General features: G+C 34.8%; 1 protein-coding gene across 1 annotated transcript; it reads left to right on the top strand.

Moving 5' to 3' along the window:
- Positions 1–3,039: 3,039 nt before the first annotated feature.
- Positions 3,040–3,334, top strand: LOC125361972 (serine palmitoyltransferase small subunit A-like). The gene has a single exon (XM_048360621.1). The coding sequence runs from the start codon at positions 3,061–3,063 to the stop codon at positions 3,274–3,276; it is 216 nt and encodes a 71-aa protein (XP_048216578.1). The 5' UTR covers positions 3,040–3,060; the 3' UTR covers positions 3,277–3,334.
- Positions 3,335–19,609: the final 16,275 nt, after the last annotated feature.

Genomic DNA, 19,609 nt, shown 5'->3' with positions numbered 1-19,609 from the left:
CCTCTGTACATCACCTTGACAAACAAACAAATAAATAACTAAATAAATGAAGTTAAGCTTTTTAAATGATCACCTTTACCTTGATGATCCAGGGGACTCTGGATAGCCAAGTCTGAGCCCTCTCAGGAGTACCTGGAGGGTAAACTACTGCAGTGTTCCTTCCTGGTTGAAAATGAGACACCACTGCAAACCTTCTGAATTGCAAAGCAATCTCTAAGACACACACATATATACTACCATAGGTAACACAGGAAAACTTAACAGAACAATGGTACTGCAACACAAGTTTGGCCAACGCATAGTATATATTGAGACTGACAAATCTCAGGAAGCTAAGTTAAAAGACATATAGAAAACAATCTGAGAAGGGAAATCAAGTGCTATATAGACTGTAGAAATATCACTTTACACAATTATTTTAATCCAAATACTAAATAAATAAATTGCCGGAAAATCAAGTCACAGAAGCAACAGGAAAATACTTACAATTCAGTGTCAAGCATAGTGCCTGGCTTCTATCTTGAGTTTAGAGCTAAATTGGTCAGGGTCCCAGTTGCTCTAATACCAAATTCTGTGTGACTTGTGCAAGCTGCTTTACTCCTTAATACCTCAGTTTTACATTCTTCAGTGCAAATAATAGAAGCTATATTACAAAGATTTTGTGAAGATTTGTGTTGTTACTACAAAGCAGCTAGAACCATTGTTTTAAAAGCCCCTTAGGAGAAAGATGCAGCATGTACTTTAAGCTTCCTCACACTTAGTCTGTGCTTAGTTATATTAGATATCATGGTTGAGTGTTTTTCCTTTCTGTTTATAATAAGAGCTAGTAACTAAAGTCTGTTATTGCTTAGAGATCAAGCATTTTTCTCATTAACTATTTGTACAATGAGGTCAGATATGTCAGGTTATGAGTACAATGCATCTTGATTAATGTTACTCCTGCCATCCCTCTCAATCTCTCCCTCCCATCCCAACTCTCTAGCATTGATATTTTAAATGTGTCATTGGTCTATTCTAATGTGTCAATGCATCTATGGATTCATGGGTATTTTGTAGTAAATACACTCATCATATTATCATTATTGTGGACCATAAAAGAAGACAATCCCAACATGGTAAGAATGAAAACAGAGAGGATACTCGATGTGAAAAGACAAATAAACTTATTTTTTGCAATTTGGTGTAAGTCTTCCATTCTTACACTGATGAATTATAGACGAATTGTAAAATGATTGACGTTCAGTTGCACAGATCAGTACTGATTTCCTAGACCCTACTCTTCATTGCTTGTTGCTAGGTAAACTAATCCTGTGATTTCGTTTTGTTTGTGAATAGACAGAAAGCAACACTGTACTACCAGGTCTCTCTGGGATAGTGCGGGATTATACGGCTCAGCATCTCTTACAAGCCAAATGCTAGATCAACTTCATCATTCACAATTCCATTTTGCTGACTTTAAAATCCAAATCCTCACTAGGAACTTTTCTCACCACAGAAGAGAAGAGGTCTAGCTAATAAGCAAACATCAATGTTTTGTTACAAAGGAAAATGCAGAAAACCAGAAATTTACCAATCTCCATTATGCTAGACTCAAGAAGAAAAGAAATGCAATTATTTTTAATCTTTAAGCAGAATTTGATTTCCTTGCTTTTAATCATGACAGAATAATAAATATAAATTGCCTCAGGGCCCATTTCTATTTGAATATTCTATTTACAAAGGTTAGCCCCAGCATTATAATTTAAGAAAAGTTCATACAAAATGGCTTGATGTTCTGCTTGCTTGTTTCAGTTTTCAAAACAAATTAGCTGTGCAGTTTTACTCCTAATGGAAGCTATTCCTTTTATTTATTTAAGATTTTATTAAATTGACAACATTGTTTTCCCTTTCACTCTTTTCATTTAGTAAGATCATTTCTACAATTTCTTGAACATTAACAAAATAAGGATAACAGTTGGACAGTCCCACCAGTGCATCTGAGACCCAACAATTATCTGTTTTTAGCCTGCTTCTTTTGTCCATCCCTATTCCTTTCATTTACAAGAATTTCAAAACAAATCAGAGACACCATGTCATCTCAACTTATAGGCTTGTGTGTGTATATGTGCATGCCAGCTCACGTGTGTATGTATGTGTACCTGTGGTTCTTCACTACTAGATGTTCAAGACTCATATCTGTCAAGTGTCAGCAGTGAAAGATGATGAGGTGATTAAACTGAAGTGATTATATTTAAGAAGTTATCTACCTACTAGTCTATAGTGTTTTATTACCCTAAAAACTATCAGAGTTCTGATAAAGTAGTTCATTGTTATATTAGCTATATTTCTTTCTTACTCTTTTCTATAATCTTCAAGTAGCTATACAAAGGAGATGTCATTCAACAAAGCAGTTTATGGATACAATACATTTTTTTCACTGTCACCCTTTTTTTTTTTATTATTCTCCTCCACCCCTCCCAACCCCATGTGGTCCCTCAATTTTCTTAATTTTGTAAGATGTGCTTTGAATTTTATGACTACATTTTGTACCCTTTCTCTCTTCATTTCCCCTTCTCCTTGGTATCCCTCCCTCCCCTTTGAGTATCTTTGCCTCATATTTATTTTGTTGGACTGTGATTTAGCCTTTCTAAAGAACTGCATCCTTTGAGTTCTTCCCTGAATGTGTCATATTTTGGTTAGTACACTTGTATGCAATTGGATAGCACTTCAGTGTTTACTTATGTATTTATAAATTAAGTTTATTTTCTACATATGAGAGAAAGCATGAATCCTTTGTCTCCCTGGACCTCCATTTCTTCACTTATCATGTTTATCCAGGTCCTCCAATTTTTGTAAATGATAAAATATAATTATTTCTAATGCCTGAGTAAAAATCTATTATGCATGAATATCGCATTTTCTGGATTCATTCATGCGTAGAGGGGCATCTGGGATGGTTGCATGGCTTGGCTTTGGTGAATAGTGGTGCACTGAACATTGTGGCCAAAAAGGAAATGAAAATCAAGAGGACGCGCGCGGGCAGCGAGACAGATTGACGTGTGGCTGCATCGCGGGAGGCGCATGGCTGGTCTGGCGCTGTCACGGGCCTGGAAACAGATGTCCTGGTTCTACTACCAATACCTGCTGGTCAGGGCGCTTTACATGCTGGAGCCCTGGGAATGGACTGTGTTCAATTCTATGCTGGTGTCGGTTGTGGGGATGCCTCTGTACACTGGGTATGTGTTCATGCCCCAGCACATCCCGGCCTTTCTGCACTACTTTGAAATTGTACAATGACCACGACAAGACCTGGATCTAGAGGCTCCTTGGGCAAGATGCATGCTACAAAGTTGGAATGAGATTTGATCAGAAGCCACACGAAACTACTGGACGTCAATACCACCAACCTTCACAAAACAAAGACTAAATTTCCATGAGTAGAACAGGAAAAAGCATCCTGACTCATGTGCTGTGTTCTTTATTTTTAATTTTAAAAGAGGCTCTTGTATAGTAGTTTTTGTCTATTTTAACATTGTAGTCATTTGTTCTTTGATATCAGTATTTTCTTAAGCTTTGGACTATTTCAATAAGACCCTGTGAGAGCTTTTCTTAATGTAACCTTGAGTACATTTTAATTGCCTTCTATTTTTGAAATCCAATGCCGTTAGTTGGGCTCTACTGTTCTTGCAATTGTAAATGCATATACACTTGCCTAGGTATATTTCTATTCTTGACCAGAGTTATGTAAGGAACAATACAAAATTTGGGGCAGGGGGACAGGGAGGGAGGATATTTTACACAAAAGATTTACCTGTAAGCTTGAGCTCAGGAGTTCCGTTTTAGCTCTCTAGATTCTTAGCAGCTTTTGTTTTAAAACTATTAAAGTGTTTCTTAGCAATGAAAAAGAAAAAATATATTACTAAAATTAATATAAATAACATTTCACCTTTTAAATATTTAATTCTTATGTGAACGTACTTCCCTGAGACTTCAGTGCTGGTTCTGTGACAGAGGTTGGTTAAGTAGAATTATTCAAGGATGCTTAGATACAAAGTAGAATTTTGACTAGAAGGGGATTCATTTCCATGGAGATACTATGAACAGTTTATGTTCTTCCTGAAATTTAGTTCCATGACTGTAACAGGTGCTGCAAATGTGCACATTGTAATGAGATGAATTGTTTAAAAAGTGTAAACTTGGTTCAAATCCTTGCACTCTTCTTTTTAAAAAATATTTTTATTCCTTAGATGTAAAACGACTACCTAATTTTTGATGGAAACTCACTAAATCCAAAAAGGGAGGAAAAAAGAAAATAAAAACAAAACTTGAGGTTCCATTTCTTACCAATTAGAGTGGTCATTATATCAAAATGAATAATAACAGATTCTCGTGGGGATGTGGCCAAAAGGGAACATTACTATCCTGTCGACAGGAATATAAACGTGTTCAACCACTCTGGAAAGTAATTTGGAGGTTCCTGAAAACCTAAACATAGAACTAACTACTCTTTGAGCTAGCAATTCCATTCTTGGAAATTTATCCAAAAGATGACACACTAGGATATAGTTCGTGTGTGTGCATGCATGTGTGTGTATGTGTGTGTGTGGTAATAGTAGTAGTAGTTGTACTAGTCCTTGAATCCAGGGCCTGGGTGCTGTCCTGGATATTTTGGTAATAACTCAGAGATACAAATTTCATAGACTTTGCTGCCTGGACTGACTTCATACTGAGATCCTCAGATCTCAGCCTCTTGAGTAGATAGGAATATAGGCATGAGACTCTGGCACCAAGCTAACAATATATTTCCTATATTTCTGATCACCAGATTTCAAACTCTTTAAGATACCCATGTTTCTTTTTATCTAATCCGATCTTCATTCTCCTTGCAGGTACATATATCAACTGTAATGTCAGATATGGAGAAACTTCTCTGTGTCTCTGGACTAATTTAAAAATAACTGTAATTTTCCCTTCATCTTTCTCCCATTCTCTTTCTATGCTACTGTGCTTTGGCAGCTACACTGAACCATGACTTTGTTTGCTCTTTTTCTCAAAGCATATATAATGTTTCAAACCTACCTTAGAATAATTTTTTCTCCAATCAAGGCTAATTTCAACATTTTAAAAATTTACCGGAGACAAATGCCAACATGCATATAAGATATAGTTAATTTTGGAACCAAAACTTGATTTCATTTTTTTTTATCAGTCTCCAGTAATACTGTGTGCCTGAGAAATTGTACTACAAATGATTTTAAAGCTAGTTCAAGTCTCCTTAGGAAGATTGTTATTCATTAGTGATCTTAGCCAAAAGATGATAAAATGTCAGTTAGAAACTATTTTTATTTTTTATTTATTGACAATATTGGGGCATGAACTTGGGGTCTTGTGTTTGCTGGGCAGGTGCTCTATCATGTAAGCCACAAAACCATCCCTAGAAATTTTGATATTCAGCTCCCACATGTACTCGCAATGCTGCTACATAATTTTGTAGATTCTTAGTCACTTTTATTATGAACTCTCTTGTAATGGGAAATAAGAACCTCATTAAATAAATGATTTAAAAATACCAATAAGGAAATAAAAGAAGGATTTTAATATAGACACGTAGTGAGGATTTTAGAAATAAGCATTCTTGTTTGATGAAATAACCTAGAATATTATTGATATTATTTGTTCATCATGTTTTTTAACTAAATGTCTTCCATTAGGTCATTGGTATTCATAAACATACAACAGATTTACCTTAGAGCTTACTTTGATAATTGAAACAATAACAATAAATAATAATTTGTAATAAATTTGACATGATATAATAATTATTTGAAAGAAATTTGCACTATTGCTTTTAATACACTAAGAATCTGTGGTTCAGGAAAGAGTATCCTGAAAAATCTTTTCAAGGGAACCCCAGGAATTATTGACCCATAGAACTACAGCAGGAAGGATTTCAGGAAAGGCTATCAGCTGCTGCTGAAGAACTGAAAAGAATAAAATGCAATGCGATTATAGCAAGGTTAATAACCACAATCTGGACTAAAGCTGTTCCTATAAAATGAAGGAATAAAAATCCTTCTTGGAATGAACAGATGAAGAACCAAATAGACTTTTGTTGGAATTTTTATGAAGTTTTCTTCTATTATGGTGAAGTTGTTTCCTTAATCTTTGCTTGCTTCCTTCTATCTACCTAAACTTGAAAGCTTCAGTGCCACCCAGTGTTCATCTTCTGGTCTTTTCCTTTGTTCACTTTCCGTCAATGACTTTTCACCTATCTTCATAGCTTAAGTGTTGCACATTTTTTCCTCTCATTTTTTATTTCTGTTCTCATTTTATCACCAGGAAACAAAACTCATGTTTTTAAATGTCTTTTCTGTATTTTTGCTTGATTTCTAATAGAAATCTCAAACTTAACACATGTCTGTAAAAGGAGAACTTTAGACCCCTTAATTCCTTACCTGCTTTCTAGCTTCTTCTTTCAGTTTCCATTTTCTCCCACTAAAATAGTGCCACGATCTGCTTAGTTGTCCTGACTAATGATGAATATATCAATTTCTCATTTCCCAACTCTGCACATTGAACTCTCAATAAATCCTGTTGTCTTCTCTCCTGAAATATGTTCAAAAATTGGCTCATTTTACCATCTGTCTGGAGCTTTACCAGATTGCCCTAAGGAGGTTGCAATGACCTCTTCAAGGTAATCTTGCTATGATTCTGCCCACACACACCTTTCTTCAAAGTGCAGTCAATCTTCTTTCTTAAAGGCACTTTTGCACTTATTCCCCAGACTTTTTCTCCTCTCATTGCAATAGTCTGAAATTCAGGATTTTCTTTTATAGGTTTCAAATCACTTCAATAAACTGAAATGGATTACAGAGTGTCAGACTGATAGGTAGCAGTTTTCAACATTATTGGATCTTACTTTTTTTTTTTTGGAATGGTGGTTTTCTGAAGATCACTTTGTAAAATTATGTTGTACATGCAATCTCATACTTTGAAAATTTGTCACTGAGATTATCATAAAGAATGCTTAGAGATTGTTTTATTGAGACTGGGCAGAAGACAGTTCCAACATACCCAGGCAATAGTGTGTAGACTACAGGAAAAAATGACTCATTTCTTCCCTTTTAAGGTGGTTTTCAAGTAGTACCATAAGTTCTTGGTATGGCACTGGCCGCTACTTTGTCACAAAATGATGCCTAGCTATAAGAGAATTCAGGAAGTATATTACTTTCTTGGTAGTCACATGTCTACTCAACATTTTATTACCAAGAATAGAGTACTGATATTCAGATAAGTTATCAGAAGTCTCTGCCTATTGCTCAGTTGATTCCTCCTAAGAGGAGTTTATATACAACACTGTATTTCTAACAGCCTTGGCATTATCTTATTAACTTGCTTTATTGTCTTTCTAGCACATTTATATTCAAATTTATCATTCTCTTCTTTCCACGGCTGACTGCTTCTCCCACCATTTCATCTATCTAGTCATCCACCCACTTATCCTTCACAATTGTGCTCCTATGTTGTTTCCTCTGCATATGAAGGGTTGATTATCAGAAAACTGAATATATATTAAATTACCATATCACTGATACATAGCTAAAATAATGCTTCATATTTAAAAGGTGCTTAATGAACTTAGGTATATTTCTTCTAGGAAAGAAAGATAAGGTCATCAGCTCGGTACAGGAATTCATGTATATATTGTTGGATGACTCTATTGGGAAACAGAGTTTTAGCAAAATTGTGATATTTTGAAAAAAACTGGGGAGATTGCAGGAGGAAGAAGAAGCCTAGATTCTGATATTTAAAACCTTTTGGAAAGTGGTGATGATAAATCTGCTTTTTGTTTGTTTGTTTTGTTTTTCACATGAATTTCTCCAGCAGTGTTCTTTGTTTTAGGAATGAAGACATTATCAATATATTGTCTATTGTTGACAGTTTATTGAATTAATGAAAGATTACTGAAATAGTGAGCAATTTTAACTTCTTAAGTTACATAGAAAAGAATGGATGTAATTATTCATAGTTTGAATTTTAAAAACAATAAGAAAATGATTTGTTTCATCATACTAAATGTTTATAATATATTTTGGTTCAAAGTGGTTTGTGTATGTGTTTATGTAACCTCAGTTTACTTTAATGTCTGTATAAATAAAAAAAATCCTCTGAGGCTTCCCAAAGAGATGCTGCTATCCCTGTCTCACAAATGAGAAAAGTGTGATTTAAACACAAAATATACTAGTGGTAGAAGCAGAATAGTAACTCAAATTACTGGGTATTTTCCTAATACTTCAAAGAAAAATAAAAGACATATCCCACTCTCCTAAATTAGTATCACTTAATTAGCATAATTCTAGTAGTTTTATGAAATAGCAAAATTGTAGGTTTCATCATCTTTTGTACTACCTCAAAGGAAGAAATACATAAAATGTCTACTTTTCCTGGAAAATAAATAACATTAACTTCCACTTTCAAGCCATCTATACTAATGAAGCCATAACTTTAGGTGGAGTAGTGCTCTGTATCTCACATGAATAATAGATGCAAAAATAAATCCTTTGAAGAAATAACATTCATTTTTGAAAGGTGATAGGCATACCTGAAAATGAATATTTTCTTAAGGCATTGTATCAATGTCAGGCAGCAAGATGTTTTAGAAAAACCATGAACTTTGAAACACACAAATTATCAACCTGTTTCATTCTTCTCGGAAAATTAGTTGTGTCATTCATGATAGAGGAATGATAATGACTTGGTAGCATGGTTGAGAGCTCACTGGATAAACTTGCACCAGTAATTACATTCTTCTGCCTAAAAATGCCAGAAGTGGGGCATGTCTGCTCATAGGCTACTAATTTTAGCAATGATATGGCTATTCCTAACTTAAAGTGAAAGAAGAGGTAATATTCCCCTATTGGTTAAAAGAAGAGAAGTAGGCATGCAGCCTTCATATATAGAGACTATGGCAACTTCAAAATAAGTGAGAGAGTGGTAGGTGGGTAATAAAAGTCTTTTTTTCCTTCTTTTCTTTCCCTTTTTTATCTACTGTTTCTGTTTTCTTTCCAGTTTTTTCTATTTGTTCATTTACATGTCTTTGGGAGCATATGAGGAGGCACAGAAATGGAGGGACAAAGGGTGAACAAATGCAGCAATGGTACTCACTGGAAGCTATTTTGAAAAGGAATTATGCAATATATGGGTAGGGGATGGGAGGGGGAAAATTGAGAGAGCATGAGGGAAGAGGTGTCATTATCCAAAAAGAAGTATACTCTTTATTTGATTTATGTAACTGTAACCCATTTGCACATCACCTTTATAATAAAACCCTAATAAAAAAGACAATAGCATATTTTGTCAATATTCTATTCAGGGAGATATTGATAGGTAATCTCAGTATAAAGAGTTTCCTTGTTCTAATGATTTTGGAAAGTATTAAGGTGATGAAAGGACAAAGATTTCTTAATTTTTCAGGATTATTTCCAATGAAGTCAAATTACAGAGACACCACAAGCCTGGGTACTCTGCCATTTGGGACTGAATACTGGTGAGCTGGTGGTTTAGAAAGTCAGCTACCAGAAAGATACTGATTAAGATACTTGCTTAGACAAAAACAAGTATACCAAATACAGATTGTTTCTTGGTCTATAAGAAAGTTGGAGATATCTCTGAGCTCAGAGCTTACCCCAGGACAGAGGCCTTAGTTCAATCATGACTGAGGCCAGGTTAAGTAACATACATTTCCCTTCATGCATTCATTGCTTCCTCTTGGTTTATTCCTATTTCTAGTGGGGTTGATAAAGATTTCTCTTTGTTGTATCTCAGATTAAGTTCATGAACCTGTGGAGATGATAAACAGTGGGTCAGAGGCCATGTCCCCATATAGAGCTGTGTGCTGTGGGAACAGGTAAGCAATCACAGTCATTAGTAGCTAATTGTTTGTAGATGGCTTTATAGAAGAAATCAAAGTGTTATCTATCTGGGGTTTGCAGGCACAGAAAAATAACCAGCATGTTTACACTACCTGGCTTAACCTGCCCCAAGCGAGTAGAAGTACAAACACAGAGCTTTGGCTCACCTTGAAACATATCTGAAATCTTCAAATAAGAGCTCATAGAGACTCCGGCTTACCTATGTTTTACTATTTTTACAAGTGACCTTGGAAAGTACATATATCAAAATATGTATTACAAGTTCAGTCTGTAGAAAGCTTCCATATTATTGAGCTTTGGATTTAAACTAGTTATTTTCAGATGACTAGTGTTCTTGATTATCAAGTTTATGCATTCAAAGTCAGCTTTTCTAGCAGAGTACAGTGTCTTACACCTGTAATCCTATCTCAAGAAATGAAGATCAGGACTATCAGTGTCCTAGCCTTGCCTGTCGACAAAGGTAGTGAGACTCCTCCTTGACCAGTAAAAAGCTGGGCGTGGCAGTATACATTTGACATCAGAGCTACACAAGAAGTAAAATAGGAGGATTTCATCCAGGTTGCCCCAGAAATAAATGGAAGACTCTATCTTAAAAATAAATAAAGCTAAAAGTGGGTAAGGGTAGATTTCAAGTGGTAGAGCCCCTTCCCAGAAAGTGCTGAGTTCAAACCCTGGTAATAATGATGGAAGAAAAATACAATAAAAAAAATCAGTATTCGAAACTCAATTTCCTAACTGTACTGTGAATGACATTTCTCCTTCTTCATTCTTTATTTTTTGCCAGTCTTAGGGCTTAGACTCATGACCTGGGTAGTATCATTGAGACTCTTCATGCTCAAGGCTAGCATTCTACCACTTGAGTCACAGCACCACTTCCATATTTTCTGAGTAGTTTATTGGAGATAAGAGTGTCACAGACTTTCCTGCCCAGGTTAGCTTCAAACCATGATCTGACAAGCTAGGATTACAATTATGAGCCATTGGTGCCTGGCATATTCCTCTTTGTTTGGGTTAATATTTATTGTTGTCATCTAGTTTCACACAATCCAGAGTAACATGTCTATTTCCTTTAATGTTTTTTTCTAGGCCATACAAACATAGTTTGCAAAAATCAGTTTCTACAATTGTGATGAATCATTCTGCAGTGCAGTATTTACCAGGAGACTGAAGTTATTTTCTCTAGAACCCAAGATAGTTCCAAATACAATTTTTTAATTAGGTTTGTTTTCAACTTTATACATCCAAGCCATTCATTAAATTTTGGATTTAGTTTTTCAATTTTATTCTGTGATTACCATCCTGTTCTTTTATACTGTAGAATATGTAGCAATATTTCAGTATTTTTGTATCACATCCAATGTTGGAGAATATGACAAAGATAATTGAGTTCTCTTTAACAAGGTTCTTCTCATGGATAGACATTTGTGTTGCACATTTTTGAGAACACATTATAAATAATAAATTTGTAAAATACAGGTATTTTTTTAAAAACTCATTTGAAAATTTCAGGCATCAAAAGTTGATCTCTGATAGATTATTTTGTGGGATGGATTTCAATGGGAAAAGTGGGCTAATAGAGTGGGTGTAGGAGAATAATTATAATTGGAGTGTTTTATATATATATTTAGGAAAATGGAACAATGAAGGTGAATTTCATCAAGGTACATATATGGAAATAGCTCAACAGAAATTTGTTGTACAACTAATAAAAGCTAATAGAAAATGTTAAAATATTTGAGCTCATAAAGTAATTGCCACAGTAATTTCTGAATATTTGGATTTCACAGTTCCAATATAAAGCTCTTCACTTACATAAGCTACCTCTTCTATAAACTGTGTATCATCTTCATCTTTTAGTGGTGTCATTATTTTCAAAGTGGCTCACAATGTTTGTATTAACAGTTATACAAGATACTCATGACTTACAAGATTCAACTCCTATTTGTTTTCTTGAATCCAGTTATTAATATTTTGCTAAACTCCACAACATGTTTTATAATGTAATTCATAAAGTTTATCAATTTTATATATAAAACAGCTATACCCAATACAAAATCTAATATATTTCTTTTACTGTAATTGATATTCTGATATTTTTAAGAAGACAGACTAATCACTTCAATATAATAACTTCTTTAAACCAAATAACAGGAAGTACCATGTCTCCATTGAAAATTTATTTTAGGAATTTGTATAATCATCCATGTTATTTGGCAATAATCTCTCCCAAAATTAAATTCAAGATTGAATTGCCTTCACAGGATATTGTTTTATAGGTGTTAGTTTACCAAAATTTGTAAGAGAAATGTTTCACTATTGTTTTACTTATTATACATGTGATCACAAACCTAAATCAGTAGAAAGTTTTGAGCAACTGCATGCAGAAATGAAAACAAAGGTGTTTGCTTGCTGTCTCATAATCTTGTTTTTGTTCTCACTCATGTAGCTCAAACAAGAGAATTTGATTAATTGAAATTACATTTCTCTGAACTAAGATGACAAAGGGATCTCAGTATAGGTAATTTGAGCTATATTCTAGAAAATATGTTTTGTAATATGGGAAAGTGATGAAAGCGAAAAATGAGTAAGGTAGTTTCTTACACTCAAAAGCTCAGACTCTAATGAGATTCATTACTAGTTCTGACCTCAAATAGGATGATACAGTCTCAAAAATTATTTACCCTCCTTTGTTCTTTGTTTAGTCCAATTTGTCTTCGATTTACTTGGTACCAGGAAAGGAGGTACCCTGGATGCAATTATGATCTTCTGCACAGTGCCATGGTTCTTGTGGGTTGAACATTACTTTGTTTTTAATAGAACCTTACTCATATATTTGTTATGTAATTTACATATAGTAAACATTAGTTCCTGTGACAAACTTTATAAGTTTTGACAAACACAGTCATGTGATTAACAGCATATCAAAGAACAATTTCACCATTTCTCTCTGCAACTTTTATCTTTCTAGAAGATAAAACATTCCCCCATGAACCCTACTTCATTGTTGGTGTGAATGTAAACTGGTTCAGCCACTCTGGCAAGCAGTATAGAGATTCCTCAGAAGGCTAAATATAGAACTCCCCTATGACCCAGCAACCCCACTTTTGGGTATCTATCCAAAAAACCACAAACAAAATCACACTAAAGCCACCAGAACAACAATGTTCATCGCAGCACAATTTGTCATAGCTAGAATCTGGAACCAACCCAGATGCCCCTCAGTAGACGAATGGATCAGGAAAATGTGGTGCATATACACAATGGAATTTTATGCTTCTATCAGAAAGAATGACAATGCCCCATTTGAAAGGAAATGGAAGGACTTGGAAAAAATTATACTAAGTGAAGTAAGCCAGACCCAAAGAAACATGGACTCTATGGTCTCCCTTATTGGGAATAATTAGCACAGGTTTAGGCAAGTCACAGAAGAGGATCACAAGAGCCCAATAGGTATACCCTTATGATCACATAAGATGATGCTAAGTGAAATGAAATCCATGTTATGGAAACGATTGTTATGTCACTGTTGTAACTACTTTCAACATGCTATGTGTAACCATAGCTCTTATTATTGATGATCTTCTTGTATCCCCTTCCTGTGGTTGTATCTACACTAGCTCTGTAATCTTATCTGAGTATATTGGAAACCATCTATCCTGATATTAGAACTAGGAAATTGAAAGGGAATACCAAAATCAAGAGACACAGGGTAAAAAAAATACAAACAACTACAAAAGCAATACTTGCAAAACTGTTTGGTATAAGTGAACTGAACACCTCATAGGGGGAAAGGGAAAGGGGAAGGAGGGACGAGGTAACAGTACAAGAAATGTATCCAATGCCTAACGTATGAAACTGTAACCTCTCTGTACATCAGTTTGATAATAAAAATTTGAAAAAAAAACAACAACATTCCCCCATCCTTAGTTCCTATCAGCCCCTGATTTGTCCATTGCTAGGCCTTGTCTTTCACAGAATAGAAAACAGTTGCAGTCTTACAAAGGTGAAAGCTAGTACTGGCTTCTTTCACTTATCTTAATGTATTTAAGATTCAACCATATGACTGTCATCCAAGGAACTCTTTCAATTGTTTTTCTGATTAGAATTTTTTACATGGGTTCTTCAGCTGGAAAGTTTAATTATTTCTACCTTTTTTGATGAATTAAAAATAAAGTTGGGGCTGGGGATATAGCCTAGTGGCAAGAGTGCCTGCCTCGGATACACCAGGCCCTAGGTTCGATTCCCCAGCACCACATATACAGAAAACGGCCAGAAGCGGCGCTGTGGCTCAAGTGGCAGAGTGCTATCCTTGAGCGGGAAGAAGCCAGGGACAGTGCTCAGGCCCTGAGTCCAAGCCCCAGGACTGGCCAAATAAATAAATAAATAAATAAATAAATAAATAAATAAAGTTGTTATATACAGTCACATATATAGATTTCATATGAATAAAAATTTTCAGTTTTTATTTGATTTAGGTAAAAACCCTCCGGAGCAGGTTTTTTAGGTCATATTACAAATGTGTACCTAACATTATAGGAACAAAACAAACAATCTCTTCTAAAGTCTTCCACAGAGAAGACAATTTACTTTCTGTGGATTCTCACCAATAACGAGATAGAGATAGAGAGAGAGAGAGAGAGAGAGAGAGAGAGAGAGAGAGAGAGAGAGAGTTCCAGCTGTCTCTGTCCTATTGTCACTGTCCTTATTTGCCATGCTTTATCAGTATTCGTGATATTTGTGTCAATTTGCCAAGATCCTCAAGGTGTGTTTATAATAGTCATTTTCTAGACTTGCAAAAGTGCTTTTCCTTTTCTTCCTCTCTTTAAATCTTTCATTATTTGTTGATTTCTATTTTGCCAATGGATCTCAAAATTGCCCATTTTCTGCCATTAGTTTTGCTACCATTGTTGGAGATAATAAATTGATTATACTAAAAAAAAAAAAAAACCAAAAACAACCCACAAACTCTTCTATCTCCTGTTTCCATTGGTCTTTTAGCTGGTATGCCTAATTTTGCTCTTAAGCCACTTCCACTGATTGGTTATAATGGCAGCAACAATGGACAATATTAGAATTCATCAGCTATTGACTTCCTACTGCATTTAGAATCAAAATCAAAATATAAGACCAGGCAGAGTGGCTGGTGTGCATAATCCCAGGTACACAGGAAATAGAGATCAGGAGGATCTAAATTTATGGTAAGCCTGAGAAAATATTAAAAACACTCCCGTCTCCACAGATAATGCAAGTGTGGTGGTGATTATCTTTAAGCTACCCAGTTCATATAGACAAGAGGATTACAGAATGAGCCCTTTGTGAAGGGAAAATAATCAGAAAAAAGAGAAGACTTTAATAAATAACTGTTAGATAATCATGCTAGTAAGCATGATGCCAAGAGTTCAAACACCAGTACCACCAGAAAAAAAAATCTAATTCAAAGTACTGTATAACCTCTTCCTAGCTCAATTCTTTTTCTACCATTGGCTTTCTGCTGTTCTGTTTCTTCCAATATCCTGATTGGCCAACACTCCAGCTTGCTCAGGGTCTGTGCAACTAATCTATTGCTTCAGAAATCCTCTTTACTTTTCTTTACAGTAAAGGCTAGTGTCTTCTAATTTTGGAAAAGTCTTAAATCTCAGATATTTAGCAAACCATTTCATCACACTTCCTTCTGAAGTTGGTAACTCTTATTAATTTCATTCTTTCTTGCTTCCTTAAAAATGTGCAGTATTATTTTAATGAAGCAATTTTACTTCGTGATGATTGGGCTTATTTATCTGTTTCACTCTCTTAATACAAACCACAATAAGCCAATGAGTACAAAGAGGACAATGTTCACTTCATGAATTACTTGACTAAGATTCCTAGCCACAATGATCTTATAGTAAAAGTGTAAGCTTATAGAATGCCCCTGGGCCCAGAGATAAGATCTGCCCTTGGCAAGGTGATTTGGCCCTTGGCTGATGATACTTGAGGGGTAGACGGAGCACCTCCCACCTCAGTTGAATGAAGATATAAAGACCCGCTAACAGAGTTCTGGCGCCATTTTCATTTACTCCTCTGTGGAAACTTGGCCTTGCCGGCCCTGGCAATAAACTCTTTTGCTCTACAGTGACTTCGTCTATGGTCTTTGGTTTTCTGGGATAATTTTCCTTTCAAAAAGAAAAACAGAAGTTGTTGTTTTTTTTTTTTTTCAGCAGGAAAATTAATTATATCATGATTTTGCAAATGCTACTTTACACTGATAACATAAAATATTCAATGGGCATTTCCAATCTGCTTATTTGTAAAGTGTCAGGTCTAGAGGCATTTGTGTCTACGTCAGACATAAACACAAAACATTAGAAAAATAAATTGTTTCTTTTACTCCTCACTTTTTTTCTCCCATTCTACATGCCAGAACTATAATGATTCCCTCACCAAAAGCTGCACAATAATTGTACCTGTTCATTGAGAGATTATCAATGTTGATAAAAACTGTTGACACATTATAGCTAAGATGCAAGGGAGTGAAAAGCTTAATCAGCTATAAAATATCAATATATTGAACCCCAACTATGATGTACCATCTAGGAATGTGATTATTGACGTAATTATGAAATAAAGGCCTGGATGGGGAATCTTGCTGAGTAGGGAAATGTGGACTTACAGTGTTTTATCCTAAACAAGAGCAATTGGCTATAAAGAAGAGAAGCTAATAGAAATCTTTTGGTATGACACTGTGAATGATGAGTGTGAAATAGGCAATGTGTGATCTAACATTTCATATCCCTTTGTTAGGAGCAGGATCATAGCCAGAGCTCTAGATTCTGGAAAAATACGCAGAGGCTATACATCCCTGGGGTGCAATTATCTTCAATTTGTTGCTTTTCTATTTATTATCATTCCAACAGTGTGAGTCTAAATCCTTTTCTTGCTCAGAATTTTTGTGTTGTTTCTTTGTTTGCCTGGACTAATATTTAGATTACTGCATATGTGTATGTATGGGGACACACACACACACACACACACACACACAATTTCCAGGTCACAGCTCATGTCAAGATGCCAAGAGATTCTACCATTTCTAGTTTACCCTCTATCTTCACACTATAGCACATTGCCTTTTTTCTCTTTCTTTTATTTTTGTTAGTATTTGAAATTATTTTTCATATGTTTACTGGATTAATGTCTTTCTTTTCACTAAGTATAAACTTAGTCCTCACTGGACCGTTGTTGGTCTTTCCCACTGCCAAGTTTCCAGCACTGGAATGATGTCTGGTGTGGAGCAGAGATTCCAGCAGTATTATAGAACAAGCAGATAAATTTTACTTGGTGCATTATCTTTGGCCAACATTATAATATTGGTTTTCAGCTCATTAAGAAAGGTCAATAATACATCAGCCATTTTCCTACTGAGAAAAGGATATGGAAGGATTCAGTATAAGTTTTCCTTAAAAATGTATTGTGAATGTGCTGGAATTTTCAAATTTTGGCATGAAAAACAAACACCCAGGGGGGAAACAAAGGAGAGACCTAATCAGCAGTGACTTGCACAGTAAGGGATTCAGGTACATTATATATTTATTAACAATAATAACAAGGAAAGAATCAAATACCTTCTATATGCTCAGGACAAGATTTAAATATTTAATTTATGACATTTTTCTCATGACATCCTCACAACTAAACTTATTATCTTTGTTTACAGCCAAGAAAAAAGATTTTCAATAGTGATTACTTTCTTAATGAAGACTGGAAAAATACAGTTTAAAAGAAATGTTTTTCAAGACAACAATCTGGCAGATTAAAACCAAGAATTGCGACTAGCATGAATGTATGCAATTATGCAAAGTCTGTTTCTAGTTGAGGATTGCTATTCATACTTAATACATAAATTATTAATGATACTTCAGTGAAAAGTAATCAGAAGAGGAATTGAGGAGAATGCAGTCATAATATTCCATATATATCCTATAACACTCAGAAAACTGAAGGGCTGGATGGTCTTAGGAAGGATGAGAGAGAATGATGAAAGGAGTGTTCTTTACCAAGATGAATTGAACTCATAAACTGATGTAGTGAGTTGCATAACCACTTTGTCCAAATACTATTGATTAATAAAAATATAATTCTTAAGTAACATTCATTTTATATAAGCACCCAGTAGTGTTTTAAAATAAGTTTATTTTTAAAGAATGGACAAAAGATGTAAAGGATTGAAAAAGGACAAAGTATTTAATATTAAATTATAGGACATAATAGGAAATTATTAAAGAATAGCCTTGAATAAATCAGTAATTATTTGACATACAGTAAAATTAGATATAATATAGAAAGGAAGTGACGAGCAGAAAGCTTGGGTTGGATCTTGAACAGTGGATAGGAGCAAGGAAGTTGGTCTTTCTGGGAACTCTGGGAATTGGCAAGCTGTAGATGAAACAGGAGCATCAAAAGTTTGAAACCAGCCTGATTCACACTTATTTGCTGACAAAGTTTCATGGCTATAACCCTATCTACTCAGGAGACGGAGGTATTGATGGTTGTAGTTCATGGACAGACTGGGCAGTAAATTCCCCAGAGTCTCTCTGTAGCATAAGCAAAAAGTATAGTTGGTGGCATGGTTCAAGTAATAGAGCCAACCAACCACAAGTCTCTGAGTTCAAAACCCAATACCGATAAAAAAGGATATCCCAAAATATAGAGAGAAATTTCACAAATAATGATAAGTATGTCATGTAATTAGGTAAAACAGATTATGGCTATTATCATCCACATCATTTTTTTCCACCTCTCTGATTTTACTGACATCTTGGCTTGGGTACTGAAGGCAGTGAGCAGAAGCAAGAGGCTTGAGGTAATGCTGTTTCCTACTGCAAGAAGAGATTGACCATAGTGATCTTGAGTAAATGTCCACTCAGTATAATGTGATAAAAGTTTGACGCGCTTGAGATCTACATTACAGAAAAGGAGAGAATGAAACTGAAATATGGAAAGAGAAATCTGCCAACCCAATTCACTGTGCTTTTATTTTTATGTTTTGGTAGTAATTCACAAGAGTATTGGAAGTTGAGACTAGAAAATGACATTATGAAAGGGTAAAGGAATTATTGATTTCCTTTCCAGAAAAGTTTACTTTATGCCTACCAAGTATCTGTCCACTAGAAGGTAGAAATAGATGGAATGTGGAGGGAAATGAATATGAGCAGAGTACATTATATGCATGAATGAAAATGTCATAAGCCCATTAAAATATATAACAAAATATAACAAAAATACATAACAAAAATCAATTACTTAACAATGATTAGTTATATGATTGAAAATTGCTGAGTAGATTTGAAGTGCCCTCAGCACACCAAAAAGAAAAAAAAACCCAAACAGATGCACATGTAAGGTAAGTGATATATTAATTAGGTTTAGTCATTCCATAATGCACGTACATATCAACTATCACATTGTACGCCATAAATGTCTACCATTTTATTTGTCAACTAACCCATTATTTTTCAGTTTATCTTCCAGCATGAAATGAGTGTCATTATTTCTGATCAGACTTCTATTTTTGTAGCTAATTCTTTAACTGTGGTCTTCTACTTTACTCATGAGCTCAGTGAATTTTATGTAGACAAAGCATTCTCAAGGATTCAAGAGAATAAAAAGTCTATCATACTTCTGAAATTAATCCTGGAAGAAAAAATTCTGTGTATAAATGAAGC

Source organism: Perognathus longimembris, chromosome 13 (assembly GCF_023159225.1).
Source record: "Perognathus longimembris pacificus isolate PPM17 chromosome 13, ASM2315922v1, whole genome shotgun sequence".
Classification (NCBI taxonomy): Eukaryota; Metazoa; Chordata; class Mammalia; order Rodentia; family Heteromyidae; genus Perognathus; species Perognathus longimembris.
This window is presented reverse-complemented; position numbering and strand designations above follow the sequence as displayed.